The sequence below is a fragment of the Podarcis pityusensis genome (assembly GCF_964106645.2).
Source record: "Podarcis pityusensis genome assembly, chromosome: 17".
NCBI classification, from domain to species: domain Eukaryota; kingdom Metazoa; phylum Chordata; class Lepidosauria; order Squamata; family Lacertidae; genus Podarcis; species Podarcis pityusensis.
In genome coordinates, this window is record NC_138042.1 from 29993250 (window position 1) to 30020027 (window position 26778).

General features: G+C 45.8%; 2 protein-coding genes across 2 annotated transcripts in view; one reads left to right on the plus strand and one right to left on the minus strand.

Moving 5' to 3' along the window:
* Window positions 1-16327, plus strand: part of ABCA1 (ATP binding cassette subfamily A member 1) — a 107029-nt gene extending 90702 nt beyond the window's left edge. The window contains exons 40-50 of the mRNA XM_080986646.1: window positions 641-764; window positions 2180-2309; window positions 3081-3201; window positions 4658-4720; window positions 5024-5130; window positions 6462-6603; window positions 7915-8049; window positions 9193-9296; window positions 10339-10431; window positions 11631-11874; window positions 13491-16327. Of these exons, the coding sequence (XP_080842772.1) occupies window positions 641-764; window positions 2180-2309; window positions 3081-3201; window positions 4658-4720; window positions 5024-5130; window positions 6462-6603; window positions 7915-8049; window positions 9193-9296; window positions 10339-10431; window positions 11631-11874; window positions 13491-13631 (1404 nt within the window). The 3' untranslated portion in view covers window positions 13632-16327. The remainder of the gene's footprint in view (window positions 1-640; window positions 765-2179; window positions 2310-3080; window positions 3202-4657; window positions 4721-5023; window positions 5131-6461; window positions 6604-7914; window positions 8050-9192; window positions 9297-10338; window positions 10432-11630; window positions 11875-13490) is intronic.
* A 384-nt stretch (window positions 16328-16711) lies between these two features.
* Window positions 16712-26713, minus strand: LOC308466261 (protein NipSnap homolog 3B-like). The gene is made up of 6 exons (XM_080987018.1): window positions 26532-26713; window positions 21299-21506; window positions 20646-20804; window positions 19233-19382; window positions 18364-18450; window positions 16712-18241 (listed from the first exon to the last, which is right to left on the minus strand). The coding sequence occupies exons 1-6, from the start codon at window positions 26592-26594 to the stop codon at window positions 18165-18167; spliced, it is 744 nt and encodes a 247-aa protein (XP_080843144.1). The 5' UTR covers window positions 26595-26713; the 3' UTR covers window positions 16712-18164.
* Between the last annotated feature and the right edge of the window lie 65 nt (window positions 26714-26778).

Genomic DNA, 26778 nt, shown 5'->3' on the forward strand with positions numbered 1-26778 from the left:
TTCAGAGTTCAACATTGGAAGGTTCCGGTCCATTTGGATTGAACACAGTGGACCAATTTGCCTGTCAGAGTAAGTCAAACAGCATGCTAGTGAACACCGCCCAGTTGCTCCTGCCTTGCCCCTCTCCTTGTACAGACAAGAACAACAAGCCATGGAGTTTGTACTGTTGTTATGTCCAAACTGGTATTGTGATTTGTTTCTTCTGGAAAAAATGTTGAAGAATCCAAAGTTTGAACCTGACATGTTCAGGAAAAACAAAGCACAACTGTGGTTTGTATGTAACAGCAAGCCAAGGCTTGATGGCCTGTTGCTTGTATCAGTGGAAGAGCAGAGCTTCAGGGCTGCATTCACTAGCACCCTGTTCGCTCATGGTAAGCCATTAATTTTGGCTTCAATAATGCGACGTTGCCCTTAAATCTGCCACATTTTTAACCCAAAACCAACCTGAATTCTTTTATGCCAAAGAAATAAGTCCTTAATCTCGAAATCAGTTTAGTCTTTAATTTCAGTGGGTGCATGCTTCACTCTTTCTGGATAAGTTCTCTGAGTTTTTCCATTCTCTGCCTCTTGATATGTGTCCCTTTTTTGTTGTCGTGGTAAATTTCCAAGCAACTGACTGCCACTGATTTTGTGTCTTTAGAAGCTGACCAACATCAATGACATCCTGAAGTCAGTATTCCTCATCTTCCCCCATTTCTGCCTGGGCCGGGGCCTGATTGACATGGTGAAAAATCAAGCTATGGCAGATGCCCTAGAAAGATTTGGTAAGTGAGCTGTTGGCCTAGTGCCATCATCCTGTTGACATGCACCCAAGGAAACGGGGGCAATTGGCAGGCCCCCAGCTGGCTCCAGCCCACAAACTCCGGTCCTTGGTGCAGCATAAATCTGCGGCCCAGGCTTCAGAAGACTGAGCACGCTACGCAGCAGAGAAAACACCGCGCAAACAGAAGCGGCACAAGAGGCTGTGTGGGCATATTTACAAGCAGGTTTATTCAGGACAAAAGGAAAACATGTCTGATCTCCTTCGTGTCCAAAGCAAAACAGGAAACTATACACAAACGGAAGTTCCCATCATACTGTGCTGGAATGTAAACAGACATGTGACATGCAACAATTCCATACGTCTGTCCCTTAAGGTGGAACAGAATTCTCAACACGTCCTAGATTGTGGAGACTTGGACTGCAAGGCACTGTTGGGTGGATACTCTGAAATCAAACAACCCACATTTTGCACTGAGGAAACTGAATTTTACAACCTGTATAAAATATGCAAATTAAGTGCATTTGTGTACTCTTATTTATTCTGCAATTCTTAACCATTTTACACAATGTAGAGGGAGGCCAAAAAAATTATGCTCTTCTCCACCACAACCATTGGAAAACTTAATTGGCCACTTGTTTGTCTTCAGATATTTCAGCAGCCTTTACTCAACGTAGTTCCAAGCATAACTTTGCAACCATTTGGGATACGAATGTCCTTTCAAAAGTACTGTTTGTCATCAGGAACATTAGAATATGAGAACCACTTTGCACACAACCAATCTTTTAGGTGTTCATTCTAAGATGCTTTAATTTTACAGTGGTACCTCAGGTTAAGAACTTAATTCGTTCTGGAGGTTTGTTCTTAACCTGAAACTGTTCTTAACCTGAAGCACCACTTTAGCTAATGGGGCCTCCCGCTGCCACCATACCACCGCTGCACGATTTCTGTTCTCATCCTGAAGGCAAAGTTCTTAACCCGAGGTACTATTTCTGGGTTAGTAGAGTCTGTAACCTGAAGCGTCTGTAACCCGAAGTGTCTGTAACCCTAGGTACCACTGTATGTGTAACAAGTGGCAACAAATTCACATTTTCTAGCAGATGTATCATGTTTACAAACTGGGGGGCCAGGATTGACTCTTAGATCAGAGGTAAACTCAGGGGTTTCCTGTGTAGCGTGTGGAAAAAATCCTTGGTAATTTACAAATTACTGAAATTAGAACATCTCAGGTGCCAGCCATCAGGTTTGCTGAGTGTTTAAATTGTGTCTCTGTTGCGACGAACATCTGAGGTATATTAAAGATCAGTACAGTGTGTATTGCTCTTACGTACGAGCTTGTTGCATACAGTGTTGTAATAGGGAGCTTTCCTAGACGTCTGATCAGACAGTTGAATGACAACCTCTGCTCTTCCCCATTAGGCGAGAACCGCTTTGTCTCCCCTCTCTCCTGGGACCTGGTGGGACGGAATCTTTTCGCCATGGCTGTGGAAGGAGTCGTCTTCTTCCTCATCACTGTGCTTATCCAGTACAGGTTCTTTATCAAATCCAGGTAAAATGGCCTTTGTGACAAGGAACACCCATCCTGGGGAAAGGCATATGCAGATTTTGAGGATCCAAATAATTGGGGGGGGGGGGAGCGCGGCCAAGACAAGCGTCTCTACCACCCCTCCCCACAGTAAGTGAAGTCAGAAAAGAGGAAACACAGGGAGCAATAATAGCACCAGAAACCCATGCTTCATTCATTCATTCAAAAGCATTTTATCCCACTCCTCAGCCAAAAATAAACTCCCCAAGCTGCCTACAAATGTTAAGGTCCACACCTTTAAATGTAAGGTGGGAAGTGGCTCGCGGAATTGTGTGTTAATTTCCAGGATGTGCAGGGAGCTGGCCATTAGCTAAAGAGTGAGTTGGAACCTTAATTATTTACAAAAGAGATTGTGTACTCCTCCTTTCTCCTGCCCACCTAGCAGTTCGAAAGCACGTCAAAGTGCAAGTAGATAAATAGGTACCGCTCCGGCGGGAAGGTAAACGGCATTTCCGTGCACTGCTCTGGTTCGCCAGAAGCGGCTTAGTCATGCTGGCCACATGACCCGGAAGCTGTATGCCGGCTCCCTCGGCCAATAAAGCGAGATGAGTGCCACAACCCCACAGTCGGCCACGACTGGACCTAATGGTCAGGGGTCCCTTTACCTTTTACACCACCTTTGGAATGGGATCCAGAAGTCTAGGACTGGTCCGCCTGTTACTGAATGCATCTTGAATTATCAGTGCACAAACCTGACCTCCAAGTGATGCATTTCCCACCCCACCCCCCCAACAGAACTGGCAATGCTAAACTTCCGCCTGTGCATGAAGAAGATGAGGACGTGAACAGAGAACGGCAGAGGATCATTGGTGGCGGTGGGCAGAGCGATATCTTAGAAATCAAAGAGCTAACCAAGGTGAGAAGACAAGCAAGAAGTTCTTTGGGCATGCTGTGCATAGGGAAGCTTGCATTTCCATTGTCACTGATGCATGGGGCCTAGCAACCCACCTAATGGTGCTGCTGTACAATTTCCTGCTGATGGATGCCTGAAATTATGGAGCAAGTGTTGATAGCGACTGTGGCGATCACACAGGGTCCCCGGACGTTTCACCGTCTATTGATCCCTCTGCCACCACTTTATTTATCACTGCCACCATCCAGGCCCTACCTGGTACAATACTGAGTCCAGTCAGGGTTAAATTGGAACATAAACTTCTGTTTATTTATTGCAGTTTAACAAGCAATAAAATTGCAGTTTAACAAGTGTGGTTTCATAAACGGTATCGGTCAATTACAATCATGGGGTGCCTATCCAGACCTATAACTTCCGCTACCTGCTCTCCCCCACCAAACCACCTCTCAGATATTTACTTGCCTTCCTAGCCCCTAACTGTTCCTGACTCAGCTTATTTCGCTACACTAACTCAACCTACCCACAAACTCTATCCCAATTCACTCCAACCAACCACCCAACTCCCAACAAACTCCCCCCTTCGCCCCTTCCAGAGCTGGTTTTATAGTCCCTCTGACTCCACCCCCCTGGGTTCTGATTGGGTAACCTGTTTAACTATTTCACCTCCAGCACTCTCATATGTTAACGTCACAGCGACCATTCCGTGACACCCCAAATTCATGGGGTTTACTCTCTATTTTCATGCATTCCCTAGAATCAAAAGGGATTGCCGCTGTTGATAATGGTCTGCATTTCAAACAGAAAGTACCTCTCACTCACTGAATCAACGTATGAACAGGGCTATGCTAACTAGCTCTGCCTCCCAGCACTATGCACATCAGATGATTGCCCTGCTTCCTGACATCAGTGCTGCTAGGGACAGAGACGGTTTTAGGGTAGCGTGACCAGTTCAGCTGCACTAGGTGCCACAACAACAATGCAGAACAGAGTGTGGGAGGGGTGTGTGTTCACCAAATTTTATCATCACACAGAGTGCTGCTGAAATTTGAGAGTCCAAAGCCTGCCACTACTAGGGATTAGTTCAGGCATAGGCAAACTCGGCCCACCAGATGTTTTGGGACTTCAGTTCCCATCATCCCTGACCACTGGTCCTGTTAGCTAGGGATGATGGGAGTTGTAGACCCAAAACATCTGGAGGGCCGAGTTTGCCTATGCCTGGATTAGTTGGTATGGCCCCATTCATGAATTCATCGATCACATAAGTGCTTTTCCCCCATATACACTTGCTGGGATATGCCGAATTTACAAACAAATAGGACAAAATCTGGATGTCCTTTGAAAAACTGAGCTGTAGGCAGAGGCCCTGCTACTGATTTTGCCGAAGAAGAGAAATGCACTGGTAGAGGATGCAAAGCTTAGTTGTTGCCAGCTATGAGCAAATTTCTGTTCTTCCTTCCAGGTATACAGAATGAAACGAAAGCCTGCTGTGGATAGGATCTGCGTTGGAATTCCACCCGGAGAGGTAAGATTTCCAAGTCGTCGTTTGCATGTATTTAGTGGAACATTGCTTAAGATGCGAGGCGGGTGAGCTGTGGCTCTTCTCGGGGAGACTGGAAATCCCACACAAACATCTTCTACTCTGGCCAGCACAAGCTCCCTTGGCTAAAAAAAAAAAAAAAAAGTAGCCGTTTCCCTGCCACGGAATCTCCCACCATTACCAACTGCTGTGCCCATGGCTCGTTTTGTTTTCATGCAACATCACAAGGAATGTGTGAGAGATGAATGGGGCATGCATGTGCTGATCCAGTCTTTTTAATCTTTGCAGTGCTTTGGACTCCTGGGTGTGAATGGTGCTGGCAAATCCTCCACTTTCAAGATGTTGACAGGAGACACCGATGTTACAGGAGGAGATGCTTTCCTTAAGGGCAACAGGTATGAAAAGAAATGGCGGCTCCTTCTGCAGAAAGCCATGTTTTTCATGGGCCTTTCTGTCTGCTGTTGCACTTTCAGAGCAGATGTGATTTCATTGCCACTCACAGCAAAAGTTGGTTTGGTCTGTGAGACTAGATTGTGCTGCACTGTTGGGGCAGTGGCATGCTCATGGCTGCTGTATGTATTCTATGCAAGGGAAGAACTTTGTATTGGTCACACTATTTAACATCCTGAGAAACACCCATTTTCATTTATTTATTTTTTAAAAAACCTGATTTTCTAGGCTGAGAAGTTCAGCTTGTCACAGCCAGTGAAATCTGGGAAGCCAATAGAAGGGATCAGAAGGATCTCCAGTGATCAGAACACGGCTTAGGCCACAGCTGTGCGCATGCCAAGATTCTGAAGGAGTGCAGGGAAAGTGTAGAATATAATATTGGGTGCATAACTTTTTGAATGGTTTCTGTCCTAGACATAATCCCTGAGAACAAATCCCACAAAACTCAAAGTGGGGCTTGTTTCAGCAGAGACTTGCACTGCATGAAATGAAATTACATTTCATTGAATAAAATGAGACTACAGTGGTACCTCTGGTTGCGTACTTAATTCGTTCCAGAGGTCCATTCTTAACCTGAAACTGTTCTTAACCTGAAGCACCACTTTAGCTGCTGCTGCCGCGCCGCCACACAATTTCTGTTCTCATCCTGAAGCAAAGTTCTTAACCTGAGGTACTATTTCTGGGTTAGCGGAGTCTGTAATCTGAAGCGTATGTAACTAACCTGAAGCGTATGTAACCCGAGGCACCACTGTAGTCCTCAAGGCCCTCAAGTTTGCAAGTCCATAACTTGCAACTGTAGGTGCTAAAAGTTTAGGAGCCTGGATGGTGGCTGAATAAGATTCTCAGTTGTGGCTTTTGGTACTCTGCACAACTCTTGCCCCTCCCTATGGCTAGAAAAACTAGGGTTATGCAAATGTGCTTTCACTTCCTAATTTGAATTTTCATATTGTTTGGCAGCTCTGTTCATTAACATGAGCCAGAAGGAAAGGCATAGAATTCAACACCATGATCACAAATTCTGTATTGAAATGCACCATTTCCAAAAGTCTTGATTGACATTAGTAAGGTTGTTGCCAGCGGCACAATTTTGTTGAACAGTCTGTTTAGCATTTTCAATACATCCTTTTAAAATGCTAACTTAATTCCGTGTAGTGGTATTTTTTTTTTTGCATTAGCTGTCAACGTCTGATAATTCCCAATTGGTTGGTGCACCACAACCCACCCTGTGCTAAACCACTAGCAAAACGCTCAAGATCTGCATCTTCTCTCGTTGCAGTATTTTGTCTAACATCCAAGACGTCCACCAAAATATGGGATACTGCCCTCAGTTTGATGCCATAAACGAGCTGCTGACGGGGAGAGAACACCTGGAATTATTTGCACTCTTAAGAGGCGTCCCTGAGAAAGAAGTCTGCAAGGTAAAAAGCATCAAGGTGGCAGGAGATGGACCACCAGTGCTAATTACTGCACCAAACTCCATAGGGTTGGTGATGAAGGGGAGGGAGCAAAGGGGGCATTTATCTCTGTTTGCTTTAAAGCAGTCAGGTAGGTAGCCATGTTGGTCTGACGCAGTCGAAATAAATAAAAAATTGTCCAGTAGCACCTTGTTATTGTTGTTGTTTAGTCGTTTAGTCGTGTCCGACTCTTCGTGACCCCATGGACCAGAGCACTCCAGGCACTCCTGTCTGCCACTGCCTCCCGCAGTTTGGTCAATCTCATGCTGGTAGCTTCGAGAACACTGTCCAACCATCTCGTCCTCTGTCGTCCCCTTCTCCTTGTGCCCTCCATCTCTCCCAACATCAGGGTCTTTCCCAGGGAGTCTTCTCTTCTCATGAGGTGGCCAAAGTACTGGAGTCTCAGCTTCAGGATCTGTCCTTCCAGTGAGCACTCAGGGCCGATTTCCTTAAGAATGGATAGGTTTGATCTTCTTGCAGTCCATGGGACTCTCAAGAGTCTCCTCCAGCACCAGAATTCAAAAGCATCACTTCTTCGGCGATCAATTCTACGGCACCTTAGAGTAGCACCTTAGAGCACCTTAGAGACCAACTAAGTTTGTTCTGGGTATAAGCTTTCGTGTCTGCATGCACATGAAAGCTTATACCCAGAACAAACTTAGTTGGTCTCTTACTTTACTTATTTAAAGTAAATAATTTTTTTATTTACTTTAAAACATTTCTATCTTGCTTCACCAGAAGCATGTGGTGGCTTGCAACAATGATCTAAAGCAGTAAGTAAATGCACACACAATAGGAATGTTTGCAAAACAACAATGCGGCAGCAAAGCCCAATAGGCAGAACATTCTGGCTGTGCCATCAGCTCCCTTTGACTGGATATAGACAGTCACGTTTTCCAGAGGATCAAAGGCAGCTTGAGAAAGAGGCCCCCCACTTATTATGATGTACAGCAAGCCACTTACGCAACACTGGGCGTTTTTTGAATTGTTTCCAACTGAACAGAGGCAGAAGAGGGTAAAAAGGAAGGGGCAAATACACCGTGGGAAGTGAACTGAGCCACTTTCAACTTTCTTTAGAAACAAAACTATTGCCAAGTCTCCAACCTTAAAGAACCTGGAGGTGCTTCAGCCTCGTTTGCTGTGCTGAATGGCCTGGAATATATAACAGACTGATAACACTAAGTAGGACTCTGGAGTCACAAACAGCAGCTTTTTAAAGCTGCACAGAGCCTGGAGGTTGTTCTTCTCTGTTCATGTTGCCCTCCTATCTGGCAGGTTGGTGAATGGGCTGTTCGCAAACTGGGCCTCGTGAAGTATGCAGAAAGATGTGCCGGCACCTACAGCGGTGGGAACAAGCGCAAGCTGTCAACTGCCATGGCCCTAATCGGAGGGCCTCCTGTGGTGTTCCTGGTGAGTTAGGGTGTTGCTCACATTAGCAATGCGTATTCTGCAAAAAGGCCATTCTAGTACTAGTTCTTTTTTCCCCCCTTTTTCAATATCATTTTATAAATTTTCCAAAATAAATAAATAACAACAACAATGCATTAAAATATCAACAGTGTATAAAAAAGAGGGGGGAGCAAGTATCATGAACAATTTTTAAAACCTTTATTTCAGTTGAGTTCCCTCCACTCCCCTTCTTGGTTTCATTGTTTAGTACTTATTTAGTACTAATTTAGTACTTATTCATGCCCGTCCATGAATATATTCTTAACAATCCAATTTTAAAACCTTTTCATCTTATTACAAGTGAGTTTTAAAAGTTATACCAATGTAGGAATCTATACACAAAGCTTAAAAAATAAATAAATACATGCATTAAATAATTGTCCCTGTTTGGGGTTTCAAATTATTTAATATGTCTGACTGATTTATTTTGCCAGTCTTCTTTATCTTCTTTGGTGATCTATAGGGATGGGATGGGTCTTGGCCTGGGATCCACTCTCAAATATAGGAACCAAGTTCTTCTCTCAATAAGTCCATCAAATCCTGTACATCTCAGTATCATAACTTCAGGTTTTTTTAACAAGAATCGTTTTCCACATTCTCTTCAAATTTTTATATGTCTTTTCCCAGGCCTCTAGTACCAGTTCTTAAATACAGTGGTACCTCGGGTTACATACGCTTCAGGTTACATACACTTCAGGTTACAGACTCCACTAACCCAGAGATAATACCTCGGGTTAAGAACTTTGCTTCAGGATGAGAACAGAAATCGTGCTCCGGCGGCGCGGCAGCAGCAGCAGCAGCAGGAGGCCCCATTAGCTAAAGTCGTGCTTCAGGTTAAGAACAGTTTCAGGTTAAGAATGGACCTCCAGAACGAATTAAGTACTTAACCCGAGGTACCACTGTAATAGTTATTATAATGTCCAGCTGCCACGGGAAACAGCTCAGGGTCAAGGAGGCACTAATGCAGCTGGTCTTTTAGCAAAACTGATGGAATGAGCCCTGCTTCATGATGGTTGAGGAAGGGAAGGCGTGATGGAGCTTATTATCATGAAATGATGCTCTGACGAGCAAGATCAGTGCTGATTTATTGTTTCTCAATTGCAGGATGAGCCGACCACAGGAATGGACCCCAAGGCCCGCCGTTTCCTTTGGAACTGCGCCTTGAGTGTCATCAAGGAGGGAAGGTCTGTGGTCCTTACATCTCACAGGTAAGCGGCGTTGGGGGGCTCCTAGATGCTATTTGCATCACACAGCATAGTGATGTGTTTCAGTCACTGTTTCATTTTCAGTTGCAAGTGGATTGTGACCAAAAAAAGGAGCTGTCATCATCTAGCTAAAGAAGCTGTTTAAAACGCCATTTGAGTCCACTGGGAACATAGAATGGATGCTAAAATCCCTTTCATCGAAATGAATGAGACATGTTTAATTTTGGCTGGATTTAGTGTAAATTATACAAAAACTCCAGACAGACACACAGTGTGAAACAGAACACAGCAGGATATCCTAACAGTACTGAATATTCTTTTTTTCATATTCTTTTTTAAATTGATTTTTAAATTCAAGTTACAAAGCATAGCCGTACAAGGAAAAAAGAGAGCTTAGTAGTTGTACAGAAAATGAAGAAAAATAGCAGCTGATGGTAGCAGTTTCAGATGTTATAATCATAATTATTATTTTTATTCTTAAGTATCAAGGTCTTGTCACTTAGTGGTAGAGCGCATGTCTGTCCTGAGATATTTCTGTCTCAGCTAGGAGGGTGCCAAAGACCTGAAACTAGACCTGGCGCTGCTACCAGCCAGACTTGGCAATACAGTGGTACCTCGGGTTACATACGCTTCAGGTTACAGATGCTTCAGGTTACAGACTCCACTAACCCAGAAATATTACCTCGGGTTAAGAACTTTGCTTCAGGATGAGAACAGAAATCGCGCGGTGGCAGCGCAACAGCAGCAGTGGGAGGCCCCATTAACTAAAGTGGTGCTTCAGGTTAAGAACAGTTTCAGGTTAAGAACAGACCTCCGGAACGAATTAAGTACTTAACCCGAGGTACCACTGTATTGAGCTAGCTAGAAGGACAATTGTTCTCTCTTTTTAAAAGAACACAGCTTCTAGTGTTGAAGATTCTAAAGCTTGCATATCCAGGCCTTCCTTTTGTTTGCGGCTATAAAACTGTACCGTGCAAAAGTGATTTCGCAAACTTGCCGGAACCTTTATTTGCGCAATTTAACTCACTTGTTCTCTTACCCACAGCATGGAAGAATGTGAGGCCCTGTGCACTCGAATGGCGATCATGGTCAATGGGCGGTTCAGGTGCCTTGGCAGTGTCCAGCACCTGAAGAACAGGTAAGCCACTGCTCTATGCTTGTTGCCTTTGCACAGGTGGATGCACCAAGATAGCTCATGAGAGAATTCCCAGAATCTGCTTCAGAATAGATTGCATGCAGCCAACAAATAGGTGTAATTGTACTTATTTTCAAGGCTGTTCTGGATCATCTGATAAATTAATTGATTACATTTATTTGCATTTGTATAATATCAAAACAACACCTTTTTTAGTACCTTTTTGAAAATAATGATGCTTTAGGTACCTTACAACTTAATAAACAAAAGCAGTTAGGAGAAAAGGCCATCATTAATGTGTGTTCCCCCCCGCACCCCAATCTCACACCAGAACAAAATAGCCTCAAAAAATAACCTGGTTGTCCTTACCTCGCTGTCCTGCAATTTTAAAATTAGCCCCGGTTGATTAATAATCAATTTAAACTTGGGGAGGCATGCTATGCCCACTTTGAACTTCCCTTGAACTCAAGCGGTTTGCTTCTCAGTACAGTGGTACCTCGGTTTAAGAACAGCCCTGTTTACAAATTGTTCGGTTTACAACTCTGCAAAACCGGAAGTAGTGTCCCGGTTTGCAAACTTTACCTTGGTCTACGAACGGAAGCCGAACAGTGGAAGGGCACCGGCGGTGGGAGGCCTCATTCGGGAAAGCACGCCTTGGTTTATGAATGGCTTCGTTTTAAGAACGGACTTCCGGAACAGATTAAGTTCGTAAACTGCGGTACCACTGTAGATATGTTGTACAGTCATACGTCGGGTTGAATGTGCTTCGGGATGAGCGCATTCGAGTTGCGCTCCGCGGCAACCCAGAAGTAACGGAGCGTATTACTTCTGGCTTTCACTGCTTGCGCATGCACAGACGCTCAAAATGACATCACACACATGCGCAGAAGCGGCAAAAAGCGACGCGCGCGTGCACAGACATACTGTCGCTAGTTACATTTGCTTCTAGATGCGAATGGGGCTCCAGAATGGATCCTGTTCACATCTAGAGGTACCACTGTATACAATTGCACTGTTGGTTGATTAGCCTAAAAGTTAAATCAGTTGAAGCTCTCCTGCATTCTACTTGTGTTCATTCTACTTCTGTTAAGATCTATACCAAACACCTACTGTGTTTTTAAGCTACAGGAATAAAAAACGCTCCATTTTTCGAAGGCTACTCTGTTGAAAGTCCCACACTTTCCTCCGTTTGTTTTTTCCAGGTTTGGAGATGGCTACACAATCATAGTGCGAATAGCAGGGGCAAACCCTGACCTGAAGCCTGTTCAAGACTTCTTTGAGCTCGCCTTCCCGGGCAGTGTGCTGAAGGAGAAGCATTGCAACATGCTGCAGTACCAGCTGCCCTCCTCTCAGTCTTCTCTGGCTCGGATATTTAGCATCCTCTCCCAGAACAAAAAGAGACTCCACATAGAAGACTACTCCGTTTCACAGACCACACTTGACCAAGTAAGTTTACAGTGCCTCTCATATCTTAAGAGCAGAGCTCACATTGAGTGGAAACCCAGAGGCTCTTCAGTGACTTTTTGTAGGATTTTTGAGTCCAGGAGAGTTCAGAGAGCCAGACAGGTAGGTCCGGAGAGTCACATTTGGCCCTCAGGCATCTGCCCTGGTGTATCGTCATGGAGATGCCACAAAAAAAAAGGGGCTCTTCTCCTTCTTGGACTATTTCAGCCCTGGTCATTGTATGCAAAGTTATCTAGCCCATTCACCATCATGTTGCAAAGCACCACGTCGCTCCTCCATAATCTTTGGCACAGCTCAAACCACAGCTGGCAGATGGAAGACAGTGTAACCCCTTTCACAGGGCCTAGCTGTGAAGGAACTCTGGGGAATTATTGTTCCATGAGAAGCATGGAGTGAAGTTCCATACGCTTGTGGCTCACTTGATGACCTACTTGCATGTGTGGACCAGTTCATGTCCCCTTAGAGCAGAGCTTTCCAAACTGCGTGTCACGACACATTAGTGTGTCGGCTGCAGTGTGTAGGTGTGTCAGAACAATATGTGTCCATATCTCTTACAAGGGGTTAGTTGAACCTCCGGTTTGCTAGTAAAACTGAATTACTGTGCCGCAAAATGACGCATGTCTGAAAAGTGTGTCACCAACGTGAAAAGTCTGGAAAGCTCTGCCTTAGAGTATCTTTTGCCAGAACCTGAAGACCAGCCTTTTTTCTGTATGCATTTAAATGTGTACTTTTCTGTTTGTTTTAAATTTCTGCTTGTTTTAATGTTTAACAGCTGTTCCGATAATTTTGCATGTGTCTATGTTGGGGACTGGGGAAGAGGAATGGTAGAGACCACCTTCCCATCCTGGCCCTTCTAGGGAAGGAGGAAGCGGAAGACAGTATAGATTTGCAACAGGGGTCTGCAGGAGGTCACAGCTCAGAGGCAGATGAGGGGGAAAGTTGGGAAGTCAAGGGAGAGCCAGAACAACAACACCCAGCTGACACGTTGTCATTAGAAAGCATTCCAGACCCTCCATCTCCCAGAACCCGGCGAGCCTTAAAAGTAGGAGAGCAAAGAGCTTAAAGACAGAGGGCACTTAGCGGCACCCATAATAATAATAATAAAAATAAAATTTTATTTATATCCCGCCCTCCCCAGCCGAAGCTGGACTCAGAGCGGCTAACAACAGTAAAAGTAACACAGTTTACATAAAATCACAATCAATTAAGATGATGATGTAGAGATGATGATGATGATGAATGAGGAAGTGGGAGGGATGGGGGGGTGCAGATTCCAATGCCATTATCAAAGAGGCTGAGTTCTATAGCCTCTCTCTGTAAACACTGAAATAAAAAAGGACGGTAAGAAAACTTTCCTTGTCTTTATACTTTCCTGGACAACCAGCCGGGAGCCGCTGACAGGATCCTGATAGTATATTATGATGGTGTGCTTTGTTTTATGTGTGTTGCAACCTGATCTGGGTTCGAAAGTAGAACAGGACCCATTGAAATTAATGGGCATGACTAACTTTAGTGGGCAAAGCTTAGAGGGATATATCCCAATAATAATAAAAATGTCAACAAGTCATCCTAGTCTTCCTCCCCTTTCCATCTCTCAGGTATTTGTAAACTTCGCCAAGGACCAAAGCGATGACGACCACACAAAGGACTTGTCGTTGCACAAAAACCAGACTGTTGTAGATGTCTCACTTCTGACTTCCTTTTTGAAAGATGAAAAGGTGAAAGAAAGCTATGTATGAGCAGCCCTGTTGCAAAGGGTGCAGCAGCCGTTCTGAGCAGCGGTGAAGGCAGACATCCCTTCTGTGCCATAGTGGGGAGATCGTCCCACGAGCAAAGAGACAAGAGGATACAGAGAGGAAGGAAATAAAACTGAACGTGTTTTTTTTTTACTAGTAACCATTTGATGCAATGCAACTCAATGCAAAGAAATCAATATTCCATTACGGAGGCAGTGCCTCTTGGAGATGTTGCCTTGTTGTACTGTTCTCTAGTGAAAGACTTGAATCTAGTTGTTCTTTTGTTATAATAACTCTGTGAAATTCTGGTATGGTGCCACTTTCTGCTATGTGGTCTTCTGCCATACTCCTGCTTGTTTCTTCTTAGTACGTTTCCCGGTCAGGGGTGGCGCAACAACTGCTCAGAGGATTCTTGGCCAGTAATTATTTATTTGCCATTTTAAGGCATGCATTGCCCTTCCAGAGGGCGGGTGGAATTGCTGTGGCGCAACATCCATTGCTGGCAATGAGTGTACCGGCGAAACCAGTGCCAATTCTTCACCATGTAATGCATTGTTGTGGCCTTATTTAAGTATTAGCGGTTGGGCCCCGTTAACTACACAAGTTTAGGGGGATGAGGAGGAAGATCACCGTTGGCCTTACCAGCGGGCCGTGAAGCACACCATCTCAAAACACGCATAAAAACAACAACAATTCACTTAGTTTCTTATTAGGGTGCGGCAGAATTAACAATCAACCATGGAAACATTTGAGAGGATTTCTGTCCCAATGGTATGGTGACCAATTGCTCGTTCTTCCACTCTGCTTTCGTGAAGCCGTTGCCGTTTTCAGCTTTTGTTAAGAATCAAGTTTGAGATGTCTGTTTTCATTGCAACAGTATTATTTAAATGTGACCTGGCACCTTCTGGGGATACATGGAGATGCTGTCACGCCTCCCTTGTCCCAAAGTATCAAATCACTTTCAGTCTTGGGTCGATATTACGCCAAGTGTCTAGAACCTAGATTCATTTGTACAAACAGTCACATTTCTTTTTCTAGTCTAGCAATCCTTTCCCCAGTTTCGGTAATCATACAATGTACTGTGATAGGTTTTCCCACGTTAGAAGTCAAGCCATGTTTCTCTGACGCATGGTGGACATTGCTACCACTTTTGCAGTCCTGTCATCTATCCCATCCCAGTTTAGGCATGGCAATCCCAGGCAAAAAGTTTACTAGACTGAATCAACTGAAAAATATAGTGTTGGATCTTTTAAAGGTGATTTGCAAAATAGTTGCTCATTTGGGAAGCAATCAGAATGTTTTGTTTTAGAAAAAAAAAAGGTCAATCGAGTAGGTACTTTTATGCAAGGCTAGGCTTAGTGGGGAAATGGCTGTGGGCGATTCTTTGTAACACTGGACTGTCTTTCTTTTAAACAAAAACTGGAGTTTACCAAACATCATCATGCCTGCAACATGACCATGTCCTTATTCCAATATGACAGTGCAAGGTAGAAAAGGCTAGTTACAGCAAAGGTCTTTGAAAGCAAACGGGACAGGCGTCTGGATCCTACACGTTTATACAGAAACTGTCCTGAGTGCCCATACAACTAGCTTTTGCTAGAGTATGCCCAAACGCCTCTCCGTCATCCTTTAACATCCCTTTCCATCCCAGCCACTAGTCACAAAATGCCTACAGCTCACGCAACTCAACGCTGGGTGCTTCTCTTTTCCCTGCAGAGGATACTATGAATAGTTAGTACTCAGCCGCTGTTTGGCAATGCTAATGCACAAGAGTGCTTAACTGATTGTACACAATGGTCAGCCTCTCTGGGCATAATATAAACTTAAAGTGCCCTTTTAATGTATTATTTAGAATAATACTTGCAATTTTGCCCAAGAAAGACACAGTCCAAACAAGAAGTTAAGCTCTTCTACGTGTCTACTCAGAAGTCTTGTTTCATTTGAGTTCAGTGACAATTGCTCCCATGCAAATGGTATAGGTTTGCAGCAAGAGTTTGAAATGAGAGACACGTAGAGAAGACTGCACTGTAAATCTCAACTGCTTGCAAGAACACGTGCTTAACTCTTTTCATGAGAAACGAGTTCTTAGCAGTGCTTCCTGGCAGGAGTGGAGATCCAGACTAGCTTTGACCTCATATTGAACACTTAGCACTGTGTATAATATGGTACAGTTGCCTCAAAATCAGTCATGTTACGCAAGCTTTTTGTGTGGTTCTCCTCCGTGCTAAACATATTGTGATACAAAACCACTGATCATGGAACTGTGTTAAGAACACCTACCACTTCAGTATGTGTGTGGCGAAGTTGTTGCATCCCTCTGCAGTATTCGTACCACTGTAGAGGCTCTTTCCTATCGACACTTTTTTCCCTTGTAGAAGTAATATGGTAAGCATCTATTACCATGCCTTTCCTCCCAACCCAGTTTCAAACTCCTCGCCCTTTAATACGATTGGTCCTTCATTCCAAGCACTTTATGCTAGCTGTAATGGGATCTATTTTTGCACTGGAATACCCCGTTAACTTTGCAAAAAACCTAGAGCATTTTTCCTCACACACAAATTAAGTTAATCTTTTCAATGGACATTTTCATGAAAAACGAATATATATTTGTATTGCTAATAACTATTTGTGAAGTATTAATAGGCATTTGTTAATTGCCTTGTATCGAGCATAAAAAATAAAGTGTTGCTGGTCTACAATTGTGCATTTACTATTAAGACTACTGCACGAATCTGTTGCCAAGTTAGAAATCATTTCCAAGTTTACTGGTAAAAAGTGATGTTCAAAAAATCTGCCACCCCATTGCCATTTGAAGTGGCAACAGTCCAAAAATTCATTTAAGCATCATTAAGTAGCTCAGCACCTAAAGACGATGGATCTCAGCCGCTGCATTCTCCCTTGTGAAGTCTGTAAATGAACTCTTCCTGCATCTGCAAAAAAAAACCCCACCCTTGGGTTTTTAAAATAACTTTACCACCCTGACTTAACTGAAGATAGCCACTTCAGTAAGGATGCTATGTCTAAAGCTATGTCTAAAATCTGAAGCACCAGAAGCAATTAAAACAGAAGCAAGACCGCAGTAGTATGTATAAACGTCCCAAAAAAAGTCATTTTTAATGTTCACATTTCCACATTCACATCCCAGGTTTTGAGATGATTGTTCCAGGTGTGCAAGCATATGCAAGGGAGATGAATGAACAGCGGCACTTCCAGAAATAACAAGTTAATTCACAGTTTCAGCATTTTAGCAAGCCAGCGAGAGCTCCATGCTCATGAAATGAACGAGGTGAACTTTTCCATGTATTGTAAAGGTAATAAAAGCCAGCCTGGACCCTAAACAGAAACTGACAGATGAGTTCCCATGTTGCATTTAAAAACGTGTGTGTTTTGTGTGTGTGTGTGTAGGGGAGAAAGTCATCTTCATGGTTTCTTACTCACTCAACCACTATGTAAACTGCACTGCAAGGGTTCCTCTGACCCAGATTTAGTCCCAACTGCAGCCAGGCAGTTAATGAGAAATCTAAAAACTACATTTCTTAGGCCAGCATTGGAAATTTATATCATCATAGGCAAATAGATCTCACTGCTGGGCTTATGCAGCTTTTGAGCTTTAGAACAGCCGAGGTGGAAACTGTAGGGCTTGTGGAACTGAAAAAAAGAAAGAATTCACTACTCGTGATGTTTGCTATTCTTCCCGTTTTGCTCTGTGTGCATAGTTTGAAAGCCTGCAAATAGGGTTTGACTAAAAGAAGCATGCAGACTGTGGGGAAAAGACTGTGTGTCTCTTAAATGACTTTTTAGCTCTCATAGGGCACAATAGCATGTACTCTTCCCCACTGTAGGTAGAGAGTAGGGTCCACCCATGCAAAAGGAGCTCCACTCTGGAATCCCTCCTTTGATAGGCAATGGAAGGCAGTAAGGTTAAAGCGAAGTCATGATGGGATGAACAAAGGGGAAGCTTTGGTTGCAAAGCTGCCTTGTTCCCCAGACATGGCCCCCAGAATAGGAAGGAAGCTCTGCTAGCTGTAGAGTTGGCATAACTTGTCTTCCCACTGAAACAAGTTTGGGAGTGTGGAGAAAAAAGGCAGGGGGGAAATATATAGCAGCCTCGCCTTCTGCTTTGACCAGCACAAGGCTGACAGGGTTTACAAAGCGGCGCTTCCTCTGCCTTAGACTCTCTTCCCTGACCATTTATTCCCAACACCAGACCACTTTTACATCACTGTCCCGTTGTCACAAGTCGTAGCTATGCTAGCAGCACAGCCCTCATACAAAGAAGTTATGAGAACCAATTTTTATATATAGTTTAGTAAGCTCTGAATTCTCGTTTAGTGGGTGGGTTGTGCCCTCTGCCATCATGCATTGCAATTCCAACAAGGCGAGAGGTGTGTTGCTGCAAGCAGAAAGAAAAGACGGGAGACTGGGTTTGCACCAAGCCTTGTAAACAGGCAGCAATAAGGCTGCATTAGGACAGCACTTAAAAGTCTGTGGTTTGTTTTTGTTTTTAAGAAAACCGCCATTAATAGGTATAGAAAACTATTTCAGGGGTGAAAATGCTGTAGGTACCAGGAGACAGTTCTGCTGCGATTCCAGGAACTGAACACTTTCCCGAACTGAAAATAAATTAAACAGATAGTTAAAAAGAGAAGGAGGGAGGGAGGGAGGACTTAAGCAATACTGGGGTTTTGATTTAAATGATGGTAAAAGAAAAAAGAAAGCGAAACCTTTCATTTACCTGCTGCTACTACTCTTGGATCCTCATGGGCAGAGTGTCTTCCAGCAGCGCGACTGTCTGAGTTTTCATTCCACCAAAGCACATGAACTAGGAAGAAAAAGCTACAGCTAAATTATGTTGTGAATTAAATACCTGCCTATCTCTTTCTGTTTTGCTGGGAAAGCCTGTGCTCCAGATAAGGAAAGCATCATTCACAAAAGTGTTTTGCTGAAAGGGATTCTTTCAGAAAGCCGTGCTTAGGCAGTACAGTTAGTGTGGTGCAGTGGTTAGAGCATTGGACTAGGACCTGGGAGACCAGGGTTCAAATGCCCACTTGGCCACTGGGTGACCTTGGGCCAGCCATGGATTTATTATCATAGAATTGTAGAGTTGGAAAGGACCACAGAGGTCATCTAGCCCAACGCCCAGCAATGCACGAATTTTTTGCCCAACATGGGATTCGAACCCACAACCCTGAGATTAAAAGTCTCACTGCCTCTCAGCCTAACCTACCTCACAGGGTTGTTGTGTAGGGGATTAATTGAGGAGGAGGAGGAGAACCACATACACCACCTTGAGCTGCTTAGAGAAGAAAGTGGGACAGAAATGCAATAAACAAACAAACATTAGTAAAATGTTCTGGACTTCACTATTAGTTACAGAGATGTACTTCCAAAGAATGGAATGAAGAGCTAAAATCTGTTGCCGTTCAAATAAAGGAGATAATTTTGCAGCCCCTTTCCAGGTTTCTAGTCCCTATGGGATTCAAGGACGGGGAAGAGCTACATCAGTTCCAACTCAAAAGGAAAACGGCTTGATTATTATATTTTGCCAGAAGACCAGCAGGTGACACAGCCCAAGTTTGTACTGAAAATGGACAAGTATCGTACCTCTGTTAAGTAGTCCGTATTCTGTGTGGAAGACACCAATCAGTTTAGTGTATCCTGTATTTATGTGAATACTAATTGCTGCTTTAAAGGATTGGCCCCACACGGCTGGTCCCCCCGGCTTCATCTGGAAGGTAACCAACTCATAGACTCCTAGACAGGAAAGAAAGCAAAGCATCATGAACAAATGGATTAATAAGTATTAGGTCTCCAAAAGAACCTAGCCAGGGTTATGCAACTGAACAAAACCAGAAAGCACAGATTCCAGAATACCTCAGTCTTCAACTCTTTAAAAAATAATGATAATAATTCTAGTCCTTTGTGGCTGAGCAGGTACAATTTCGTGATTGGCGGGAATTCTGACAAGATCTTCAAAAGGGGGGAAAAACGCTTAGCAGGATTTCAGCATTAATGGGTTGGGGATTCAATGCCCTGCATAACACCTTGCTGTGCCCCTTAATTAGCAAAATAGAACGAAATGTGCAGAATAAAAATATACAGGCTAAAAAGCTGCAATCCTATAGCTTCTGCGAGGGTGTTCCAAGGGTGTCTGTTGGCTCTCTCTTTCCAAGAGCAGAGAGAAAGAGGTGCTCCTTAAGGCCGCGGGAAGGTTTGCAGCCAGCTTCTCTGTGATGCTGGTCAAAGAGATGTGGCAAGGGTGTGTCAGGAGAGACACTGAATTTATAGCTCTCCCATTCCTTCAACATACTCCCAGAACAGAAGACATGCCATCTCTGGAGCAGTGAAACAGTGTGAGCCCAGCGGGACATGAGAAAAGTCAATTTCCCCCCTCCCCCACTGGACTGCTCTGTAATTGGCTGATTCTGTACCAGCAGCACAATGAATCCTATCTTTGTATTGGGGGCTGACATTTCTGAGGCGCACAAATATCTACCATTAACAAGCTTCTAAGGAACCCCAGCCTTGCTTGTGCAGGTTCTTTGCTGTTTGTTTTTCCCCCTAATGTCTCAACAAATGAAACTGATTTGTAAAACTGTTACATGGGGGGAAAATACGAGAGAGAAAGACATTGCAAACACTTTTGTAAATCAAGAAAATCTTTAATAAAAGAAAAAGCAGGAGGTGAGAAGAACAAGGAGTAAACAAAACACAAAAAGTACAAAATTAGGCTTAAAGTTCATTTGAAGTTTGGGACCAATATGGATTAAAAGCTTCCTCATCCTAGAATCTAAGGAACCCCAGCCTTTTAAAAGCCTATTTCTAGTTCTTATGGCTGCAGAGTCAGAACACAGATTGAAAACCCATTGCATGACAGAGTTTACTTCGGGAGGGGGGGAAAGAGTCTACATAATCAAAGATGCCAACATATCTACAAGTCCCCACTAAATGAAACCATTTAATAGTAGTGAGTTAACAGCTTTACGCTGTGCTCCACACACAGGAAAGAAAGCTTACCATGCTTGGGAGGGCTGCCAAGTTCACACCAGGGCACCAGGTACGCAATTTCGTTGTCTTGTTTGTCTAACAAGGGCAGCATTCGAGACATGTATTTTTCTTGCCATTCTTGGTCATTGGCCAATGCTGTCCGGACAGCAGATCTCTGAGCAAAGCTCTCTACAAGCCAAAGAGAGGGATGTCAAAGAAAGGGATGCGCGAGGCTGGGCTCGAAGGGCACACGGTTGCCGTGTCCCCACACCGCCCTCCCTGTGCGGCCTTACAGAGTTTGGATCTGGGGAGGGTGGCGCGATGAGGGCGCAACAGCCATGTGCCCCTCGATCCCAGCCTCGCCAGAATTGCTCGTGACTTTGAAATAGTTAAGTTGGTCCAAAATAAAATGCACTCAATTGGAATGAACTAGGGGGGTCAGCAACTGGCGGCGCTTCGACAAAACCTACCCTCCCTGCGTGAGGCTCCTTGGCCCACTTCCCAGTTGCCAACTTCGGCATGGTTGTTAAACAACACTGATGACATAGGAGCTCCTAAAGAGCAGCTTCTTCCCATGTTGCTCAAGTAACCTGAGTAGATTCACACCCCACAGGAGGTCCAGAGCAACAGTCTTAGCTGCTCGGTTACAACCCCAAGGCGCTATGTAGAGAAGCTTTGCATACCATATTTCCAAATATGGAAAGCTTTACTCAGTCCCCCAAATTCTGAGGTCCAGTATCCAACCATCTGGGAATGAGCTGTACGAAGGTGAATGTTTTTGCTAGTCAGTTCCAGGAAGTCTTTCATCTTGTCTGGCTTAACAGTATAGGTACGAAATTCGTAGAATGTGCCATCATCTTGCCTGGGCCCTGTGGAAAAAGGCGATGAGACCTGAAAAGAAAATAATTTAGGGGGGAAATACATAAGAACGCAGTCCGCAAAATACTTAGTTTGCACATGCAATGTGAACTTACAAGGTCGGAGAGAAAGAGAACTGCTATTACTGATGGCAATAGCAGACAAGACCACAAACTCATTCTGGTTGAACTTCACTCAGCTAAAATTTTAATTAGCTGTCAATGAATAAAAAATACAGCCGTACCTTGGTTTTTGAACAGCTTAGTTCTCGAATGTTTTGGCTCCTGAACACCGCAAACCCGGAACTGACTCTTCCAGTTTACGAATTATTTTTGGAAACCGAACGTCAGACAGGGCTTCTGCAGCTTCCAACAGGGCTTCCGTGGCTTCCGATTGGCTGCAGGAGCTTCTTGCAGCCAATCAGAAGCCACGCTTTGATTCCAAATGGTTTGGAAGTCAAGTGGACTTCTGGAACAGATTCCATTCGACTTCCAATGTATGACTGTACTGGAAGTCACTCAAACAACATTTGATCTTCCCACGACTGAAAAAAGCAGCACTATGAAAAAAACTGCAGTCCTACACCCACCCCCCTTTTACTTTTGAGTGGACATGGTTCGGACTGCAGCCTTTATACATTTTTATATATTTTCGAATTCTTCCAAGTTAGAGTTTAAATGCAAAGCAATGACTTCAGTTGAATCTACTTTACTGTGAAGTGTACAGAGGGACAACTGTGTATAAATTAAGAGTCTAGAGTTCCAAGCTGCCCACTCCAGCTGAGCCAAAGCTCAGGGGCAGAGCACATACTTCACATGCCAGTGAAGGTGTCAGGTTTTCTCCCCAGCATCTTCAGGTAGAGCTGGAAGAGAAACCTGTCTGAAGCCCTGGAGTGTCACTGCCAGTCAGTCAATACTGAGCTAGATGAACGGAGGGTCTGATTTGCTGTAAAGCAACTTCCAACGTTCTTGCGAATTTTGGGAATCTTTACGAATCCACAAATGCACTTGCCAGCTTACCACTGGGCTAGCACAGCTTCTACTCCAGCAGGAGCATGGGATCAAAGAAAAGCCCCCACCCATCTTTTGTGCCTGAAGCTGCAGGAGGACCCTCCCTGATGCCAGGCTATCTTCAGAGGGCAAGAGCCTCAGGGACACTTGGATAGTGGCGGGTATATCCTATTTATTTATTACAGTCATACCTCGGGTTACAGATGCTTCAGGTTGCACCCCCCGACTTCCCTCAGTTCCAGTCTTTGGTTTCTCTAAGAATGCTGTTTTCTGCATGTTACACAGTTGTATAGATCCTCAAACTATTTAGCTGATTATTATCAATAAAAAGTTTGTGAATGTTTATTCAAAACCTGCCAAGGAGTCCAGTTTGCTTTGTTGCGTCTTCAGATACTTTGTGAAGGGTTCCAATTCATCCTTAAAGTCACAGGTATCCTTGTCCCATAGTTTATATGTCAGTTTTGCCAGTTCTGCATAGTCCATCAGTTTTTCTTGCCATGATTCTTTAGTTGGGCGCGTTTTTTCGGGTTACGGACGCGCCGAAACCCGGAAGTACCAGAACGGGTTACTTCTGGGATTTGGCGGTCGTGCATGCACAGAAGCGCCGAATCGCAACCCATGCGTGTGCAGACATGGCACTGTGGGTTGCGAATGCTGCGGGTTGTGAACGTGCCTCCCCCATGGATCACGTTTGCAACCCAAGTGAAGAAGAGAAGAGTTTGGATTTGATATCCCGCCTTTCACTCCCTTTAAGGAGTCTCAAAGCGGCTAACATTCTCCTTTCCCTTCCTCCCCCACAACAAACACTCTGTGAGGTGAGTGGGGCTGAGAGACTTCAAAGAAGTGTGACTGGCCCAAGGTCACCCAGCAGCTGCCTGTGGAGGAGTGGAGACGTGAACCCGGTTCCCCAGATTACGAGACTACCGCTCTTAACCACTACACCACACTGACTCTGTCCACTGTATTACATTTATACCCCATCTTTCCTCCAATGTACTCCAAGAAGGCAGGAAAAATCCCAAGTGCGCTTGTATGCGGGCTTTGACTTCAGCTGACACTTGAACAGCCTCATAATAGATTGAATTAAATCACTTTTGAGTTCTACAGGCCTTACTTCCCAGAGTGCATTCAAGAACTGTACTTTGGTCCTTCCTAATCTCACAGAAGTCAGTGGTACACAAAACACCAGAGAGGACACTACACAGACGTGATCAAATTGGGCTTGTTTCCCAGTGAAATAAAGCACACAAGGTCAGTTTCCTCTCTTCTCAGTTCAAGCTGCCTACCCGGCACTAGCAGTCATTTATTGCAAAGCGCTCAGAACTACCAGCAAGAACCAAAAAGAAAGGTGGGAAATTAATTGCTGCTTCTGCGCTGTTTTTAGACTACCCCAAGTGCCAGCAATACCTCCAGGGAAATAAACGAACATGTTATATTTCAGCTGTACTCTTTTGTAAGGTTTCCAGGGAACAATTTGCTTTGTTGCTCAGCTTTCCCCACCCACCCAAGAGAAGCTGCTGGAAACTGCATCTCTCTAGAGGGCTCTATAGACTTCCCTTGGTTCACAGCGCTACAAATCAGTTAGTTGTACTTTAAACGTAGAAAGAGTTGGAGAATTCAGTGGAATACAGAAGCTGAACCTCCCAACTGCCCTGGATTTATTCTCTCCAGGATATTATCAGACTCACATTGCAAGATTCAAAATTTCGCTTTGCAAACATGTGCCAGGGTCCTGCCGTGGCTGAAGCAGAGTTTTGTTTTCTGCAGTTTTACAAGCTATCATTTTGTGAAGAAACCACATTTTTTCCACACAAGTTCCAGAGAGTTCCTGCAGTGCAATAGTCATGGTGCTGAACTAGTTAAAGGACTGGATGTAAGCCAGGGAGACCTGAATTTATTTATTTTTCCTCCTCATTCAAATTAGAGCTTCACGGGTCATGTGGCCAGCTTCCGGGTCATGTGGCCAGCAAGACTAAGCTGCTTCTGGCGAACCAGAGCAGCACACGGAAACGCCGTTTACCTTCCCGCCGGAGCGGTACCTATTTATCTACTTGCACTTTGACGTACTCTTGTTGGTTTGTAGTAAAAAAGAAAAAGAAAATCCAACAAGCCTGAACCCTGTCCTAGAATAGGCAGACCATCACTTTCCAGAAGCATAGTATACTTATTTTGAATGCACATCACCATACAGTGGTGCCCCGCAAGACGAACGCCTCGCAAGACGGAAAACCCGCTAGACGAAAGGGTTTTCCGTTTTGGAGGCGCTTCGCAAAACGAATTTCCCTATGGGCTTGCTTCGCAAGACGACAGCCCATAGGGAAATCTCAGGGACAGCGGGGAAGCGCAGCGCGTCTTCCCCACTGTCCTCGGACCTCCTCCGAAGCCTGGCGGCTGGGCGGGGACACCTCCTCCCGCCGCCGGGCTTCGGAAGGCTCCTCCGAAGCCGGGCGGGGGGGACCTGCCGCCGCCGCCCGGCTTCCGAACGGTGCTCCGAAGCCGGGCGGGGGGAGGGAAGACCTGCCGCCGCCGCCCGGCTTCGCAACGGTGCTCCGAAGCCGGGCGGGGGGGAGGGAAGACCTGCCGCCGCCGCCCGGCTTCGCAACGGTGCTCCGAAGCCGGGCGGGGGGGAGGGAAGACCTGCCGCCGCCGCCCGGCTTCGCAACGGTGCTCCGAAGCCGGGCGGGGGGGAGGGAAGACCTGCCGCCGCCGCCCGGCTTCGGAACGGTGCTCCGAAGCCGGGCGGGGGGGAGGGAAGACCTGCCGCCGCCGCCCGGCTTCGGAACGGTGCTCCGAAGCCGGGCGGGGGGGAGGGAAGACCTGCCGCCGCCGCCCGGCTTCGGAACGGTGCTCCGAAGCCGGGCGGGGGGGAGGGAAGACCTGCCGCCGCCCGGCTTCGGAACGGTGCTCCGAAGCCGGGCGGGGGGGGGAGGGAACACCTTCTGAAGGCGGGCGGGGGCGAAAGTCTTTGCTCCCCCCTGCCTGCCTGTCCCGGACGGCTTTTGAAGGCAGGGGGGAGCAAAGACTTTCGCCCCCGCCCGCCTTCAGAAGAGGTCCAGGACCTCTTCTGAAGGCTGGCGGGGGGCAAAAGTCTTTGTCCCCCCTGCCTGCCTTCCCAGGGGCTTTTAAATCGCCCCGGACAGCGGAGAAGTCCTCCGCTGTCCCGGGGTTTTTTAAAATGCTGGGGGTGGGAAGAAAAGCCCTTGCCCCCCCCCCCAGCCTTCAGAAGAGGTCCGGGGACATACTGTCCCCGGACCTGGTCTGAAGGCGGTTTCCCTAGGAACGCATTAATTGATTTTCAATGCATTCCTATGGGAAACCGTGCATCGCAAGACGAAAAACTCGCAAGACGAAGAGACTTGCGGAACGAATTAATTTCGTCTTGCGAGGCACCACTGTATATGCAGATGGGCTAAAAGCAACACAGTGGTGGATTGCCATTGCTGCTGCTCCCTTGATACCTATTCAAAACCCCAGATCGTGAGACGCAGTGCAAGAAAGGCTGGCAGCTACCCCGACCTCTGAAACTGGCACAAGAGGAAGCGCCTCAGCCAAGTTCTTGCCAGGCCCTGAGGTCTTCAAAGCCCAGTCCCAGGCTTGGGATCGGATCACATCCCTCCGCCTTCCTTGGGCTTCTGGACTCTCCTTCCTCGGAGGCTTTTAAGCCGAGGTTGAATGTCCATCTGCCATGGATGGTTTAGTCGAGATTCCTGCATTGCAGGGGCTTGGAGGAGATGCCTCGGGATCCTTTCCAACTCGACAATGCTAGGATTCTTCTATGGATTGACATTTGCTCCTTCTCTTCCTGCTTCCACTCGTTTCCCCTCCTGCTTAAGTTTTGCTAGCATTTCTAGCAGGCAGGAAACCAAGAGGAGCAGCTTCTCCCCACCCGCTACCCTGGAGAAGGCGGCGCCGGCTAGGTTTCTGTCTGCAGGGCACGCTCATCTAAACACCAGGGCGCCCTAGGGTGCCTCTCCTCGCCTGGTATCCTGCGCCCCTTGTCCCCCCTCCTTCGGGCTCCTTTTCACCCCCTTTCGGGCTCTCCTTTTACCTCAGCGGTGGCCCTTCGCGCCGCTGCGGCGACTCTCCCGAAGAGCGCGCGGGAAGCCAGCATGGTCTCCTCGCGGGAGATGGACGAGGCGGCGGCAACTACAATGCAGCCCAGCCGCCCTTAAATGCACCGAGAGGCGCTTCCTGGGTCGCACGGCGGCCGCTGCCCCCGCTCGGCCCGCCCGCAGAAAGCATTGGACGGCGCGCGCCTCGTGGCCGCTGCCCAGAAGACGCGCGGCTGCGGCGGC

Excerpts from the sequence above, each read along its gene's own strand:
- LOC308466261 (XM_080987018.1), bottom strand. The coding sequence starts at position 26,594 with ATGCTGGCTTCCCGCGCGCTCTTCGGGAGAGTCGCCGCAGCGGCGCGA. Across the intron at positions 19,383-20,645 it reads TGGCAGCCCTCCCAAGCATG|GAGTCTATGAGTTGGTTACC; the intron begins GTAAGCTTTCTT and ends TTTCCTGTCTAG. Across the intron at positions 18,242-18,363 it reads TCCAAGAGTAGTAGCAGCAG|TTCGGGAAAGTGTTCAGTTC; the intron begins GTAAATGAAAGG and ends ATTTATTTTCAG.